Source organism: Neopelma chrysocephalum, unplaced genomic scaffold (assembly GCF_003984885.1).
Source record: "Neopelma chrysocephalum unplaced genomic scaffold, ASM398488v2 Primary Assembly neopelma1_43, whole genome shotgun sequence".
NCBI lineage: Eukaryota > Metazoa > Chordata > Aves > Passeriformes > Pipridae > Neopelma > Neopelma chrysocephalum.
In genome coordinates, this window is record NW_020897702.1 from 14,686,128 (window position 1) to 14,691,019 (window position 4,892).

Here is a 4,892-nt window from a genome sequence, read left to right on the forward strand (position 1 = left end):
CCAAGCAATACAGAAGACACATGAAGTGAGAGGTAAACATCAGCTGTATCACAATTTTTATCACAAAGTATTGACAAAGGCTTAGGGTCCTTGGTCTTTTGTTGCTCAGTTGAAGACAATGATGAACAACCACGAAAAAAGCGGCAGCTAAAAAGGCAGGTGTAGCACTACATGCTGAGTACCAAAATAAACATAGTCTTATTGTGAAATTTAAGGAGAAAAAAAAGAATCTAGCCACATTCAAATTCTCTGTAGGTCAAGGGACAGTCTACTTTTTGATTTTGTTTAAAATTACATTTTTCCAACAGACACTCAACTTCAATAAATGCTCCTTTTCATATGGAAAATAACTCAGCACTGACTCCCCTACGAAAATATTTTTCTCCTGGCACAACCAGGTTTCATGACTAACCTCAAATGGTCTGACTACTTTGAGAACAATCAGCCACTTTTATTGATTAAACAAACATGAAAAGACATTCATTCTCTTTAAAAAGCATTTTTCTACAGCTTTTGTAACACAGAAGACAAATAAAAAATAGGGTCATTTTTCACTAGTTCCTTTCATTAATTTTATTGAATGTAAATCTATTGAATCAATACAAATACGAAGTAACTTCATTCTATGAAGATCTAGACACCTTACAGTATAAAATTCCCTGAGACATAATGTGCAGCTTGAAGGATCACATAATTCTCTATTCTATTTACATTATTATCAAAAAGTAATGTTATTTCTTTTCCTTATAAAACCCAGAAGATAACAATCTTCCTTTCTCTCCCTTCACCTCAGTATTTTAAGGCATGGAATAAAACACTCTTTCAAAATGTATTCAAAAAGACTTGTCTACTTAAAATAGAAAATAACTTTGCTTAATTTTTACAGATGGATTGTATACATCATCTGCAATGTCCTGTGGAGTCTGGTATCTGATCTATGGTCCAATTTGCTCAGGTAAACTTTATCATTCAACTGGAGCTTGACAAAGTGAATTACAAAAGCCAGTCCCTAGCCTGTAACAGCAGACTATTAGCCAGAGCAGTGGTTGAGCCAAAAATCTGAGATTTATAGAGATGTTGTAATACTGACTTCATCAGCTGTAGGCCTGGGCTGAGTTTCCTTCCAAATGTGAGGGGAAAAATGTGCATCACTAATGTGAGAATGATGAAACTAGAAAAGGTTTCTCTTCTCCCAGTGCAAGTGCTCTGCAATAATTACTAAAAAACTACAGTTTTCACTATACAAGTCTTGAAAATTCTCAGTGTATAACTTACAAATACTGTGCAATTGTGATCACTTTATTCAAACATGATGCTTTAACTGTTACATAGCTCTTTTCTGAATTTTACAAAATTCTAGTTCCTCAAAGATTTCAACTGTTTTTCTTAGGGAGGTTAAGAAATATAATTAACGTTTGCAATCCCTGGAAATTTCCATTCCCCTGTAGCCTGATCTTCTGCTTTTGGCATTATTAATGATTACACAAAAGAACTGTGTACCCGGAAACTTTCAGAAAATGCTAAAAAATTGAGAAGGACTGAAAAAAACGCACTATTTTCAGCAGATTGATAAAAAGTAGTGCAATCTTAAATATTAGTTTGCCACTTTTGAGATTGGGCTCTTGTCTACATTTATATGAACTGTGATTAAAAAGTGAACAGAAAAAAGAAATTATAAATTCAAAGGGAGAGAGATGCTGTCATCCCAACACTTAGCTATTACTGTTAATGCTATACTTATATCAGATTTTTTAAAATATCAAAAACAATGTTATGGGAGTAGCAACCACTGGTAGAGAAACAGATGAGCGTACCATGAAGAACATGCTTTTACCTTAAGCAATCACTTTAGACTTGTTGAAGTGAAAGTGCAGCATTAGGGACCACTCCTACTACATCCCACATTGTGTAGACTGTCTTCTTTCCTCTCCCAGCAAATATTCTACAATAACTCTGACATTACCAACAGAAAGTTTCATGGAGTACTTTCAGCCATCCTTCCTTGCACAAAAGGAGAAGGGAATAAACACAGAAGCCTGCAAGATCTGATGTGGTAAACTTATGCAAATTATTAATGAACTTCATTATTATTATTATTAGTTCTTTTTCCAGTAATCCTTGGCTCCATGCTTACCTAATCATGGGAAACATCTAATTTAAAATAAATTACAGGAGGCTCATAAATCTTAAAAGCACTCACCCAACATCCCATACTGCTTAAGTCAAATCTAATCCTTTTCTAAGCTTAATATGACTCACAAATGCCAGTAAACTCACCTGTTCTTATACCAATCTCTTATTTGCAACTGATTTTCTTCTTTTCTCACATGTTTTGTGCCCATGATTTCATTCTCAATGAAATCTCTGAGGAACTCCATGAACACCTTAGTTGTTTGGGCAGGACCCTTGTGGGTTACCATTTTTTTCCTACCAAACTTTATAGTTGCAAAGGGCATGGAAGGCTGTTTCCCAACGATGTGTAATTGTAACTGAAGTTTCTTACCGGATTTCACCGAGATTACATGTAACCAAAAAGTAACCACAAACCAACTACTAAGATGACTCCAGCAAAATGTCAGTCTAAAAGTGAATAACTACTATAAATGTTCCCAACAGGCACTGAGAGAAGAAGTTCTATCTTAAGAACCTATTTATCCATTACAAATTTGAGCTAGAAAAAAAAAACCCTCAAAACCAAAGGAAAAAAAATTGTGAATTTGTCCTATTTGATATTCTTTCCTCACACAATCTGTATTTTACCAACAATCTAGATCTTATTCTCTACAGTAATTTTCTCTTTGAAAGGGAGAGATTTGGGAGTTTTGGAAGGGTTTTTGGTAATTACTATTTTACAAACAGCAAAGCAGCATTCTGAGTAGTCTGTCACCCAGCATTTTTAAAAATGCATGCCATAAACCTAAACAGTTGCTACACAACAGCACTGTCTATTGATACTAGAGAAATAAGTTAGCCTTTCTGTATTTATATTCAATATAGTAATAAAAACCCTGCCATTCTCAGCCTTTCCCTGCATTTTCTGTATGGCAATAAGTTTGCAGAGAAAAACATGGAGATTCCTGTAAACATTTTCTAATTCCTGAATAAAGGGAAGGTGGAAATGTACCGACTTTTTTTCCTACAGTCTCTCTTTTCCTGTACTTGAAGTTCTACTCTATTTTCATACAGGATAAATATGCCCATGGTTTCAGTAGGCAGTGGAAGAAATACTTTACATCATCTGAGCTGTTTGTCCACTCAGCTTCAGTCTCCTCCCATACACTTTTTCCTAAATGGAACAATTATTTGGTTCAAAGCATTATTAGCTGACTGCTGCAATTTTAAACATTGCTAAAAGGTGCTGCTGTATCATTACATTCTTACATTCAAAACTTGTGGGTCAGAATTGTCTGCAAATAGCTTTCACACACATAAAAATCAGTTAAAAACATTCACTTTTGTCTTAGGAGTACGGAAAGCCAGCACTGATCATATATCCCCTGCAAGCAGAGGAAAGTTTCACAGTCCAGGAAGTTGTCATAGCCAACAAAATTAGTTTCAGCTGTACAGCTGAAGAACTTGGCATCAGATATTTATGTTGAGCTGTGCAGAACCTTAAAAAGTTTCAGGTCTGTGGGACTTTTCTGAATTTAACTTCGCTCTTTAAAAATCATCTGGCACAACACTTTTCTGTCCTTTCATAATTTTCCCTTTAATAAAAATCTTCCTTTTGTAGGCTTTTCACAACTTGTTTTCCTGTACCTGTATATTTCTCTCACTGATGACAGGCATCTGTGTACTACCTTGGCTAATGATTTCTGTTAGACCCATTCTTCCCTATGTCTTGATGCTGACCCAGGCTGTCCAGGCAAGCCTTGCCAGCCAGGAACATCAGCTTTCAAACCAGGTGGCCAGATTTTGTACAATCTTGATTTGATTCCCAGCTGCTCTAACGGCCTCGCAGACCTTGCAGAAATGCTCATCCCAGAACGAGGTGACGTGGACTTCGTACTTCTTCCTCCAGGCAAAGTACCGCCTGTAGTTCCGTTTGTTTTTATCGAGGAATTTCAGATAGGTGGCCAGCAGCCGGGGGCTGGGGAAGTCGTCGACGTGGATGAAGGAGTCGGGGGGGATGAAGCGCTCGTAGTTGGCCCTGCGGGGTCCGAGGACAACGGGCACGGCGCTGGCGGAGAAGGCGTTTCTCCAGAGCTTCTCGGTGATGTAGTCGGTGTGCTGGGAGTTCTCGAAGGCCAGGTAGAACTTGTAGGCTGAGACGGTCTCCACCACGCCGCCCTCGGCCAGCGCCAGCCCCCGCGCCCCGTACACGTCGATGGGCAGGTGCTCCTTCAGCTGGCGGTAGTAGCGCACCCGGGCGTGCTCCTCGTTCCAGTTGCTGATTACCCAGGCCACCAGCCGTGTCTTGCGGGGCAGCACGAAGGGTCGGGGCGCCGGCGGGGCGTAGAGGTACCCGTATGGCACGAACACGTCGGAGTCGCGGCGGTAGGACATGGTCCAGTTGAAGAGCCCAGATAGCCCCCGCAGGCCAGGCGAGTGCGAGGGCGACTCGAAGTTCATCCAGACCCAGCGCTGGCGGGGGGGCCGCGGCGGGGACCCTCGGGGCAGCCCCCCGGGGCCGTGCCGCACCAGGTCGCGGTGGTGGAAGAGCACCGCCTGCGCCTCGGCGAACCGGCTGCGGTCGGCACTGAGCCGGCAGCCGCTGATGTTGTAGTGCCGCCGGCAGTCGGCCAAGCGCCGCGGGCGGCCGAAGGGTTCCCACCACAGCAGCACGGTCACCGCCTCGCCGCCCGCCCGCGCCGGCTCCCGCAGCGCGGCGAACAGGGCGAGCGCGGCGGCGGTGCCCAGCAGCCCGGCCGCCAGCGGCCAGCGCCGCCGCC

At 42.0% G+C, this 4,892-nt stretch overlaps 1 protein-coding gene across 1 annotated transcript; it reads right to left on the reverse strand.

The window, feature by feature from the left end:
• Positions 1 to 278: 278 nt before the first annotated feature.
• On the reverse strand, positions 279 to 4,886 carry FUT4 (fucosyltransferase 4). Its single transcript, XM_027677398.1, has one exon. The coding sequence runs from the start codon at positions 4,570 to 4,572 to the stop codon at positions 3,889 to 3,891; it is 684 nt and encodes a 227-aa protein (XP_027533199.1). The 5' UTR covers positions 4,573 to 4,886; the 3' UTR covers positions 279 to 3,888.
• Positions 4,887 to 4,892: the final 6 nt, after the last annotated feature.

Excerpts from the sequence above, each read along its gene's own strand:
- FUT4 (XM_027677398.1), bottom strand. The coding sequence starts at position 4,572 with ATGAACTTCGAGTCGCCCTCGCACTCGCCTGGCCTGCGGGGGCTATCT.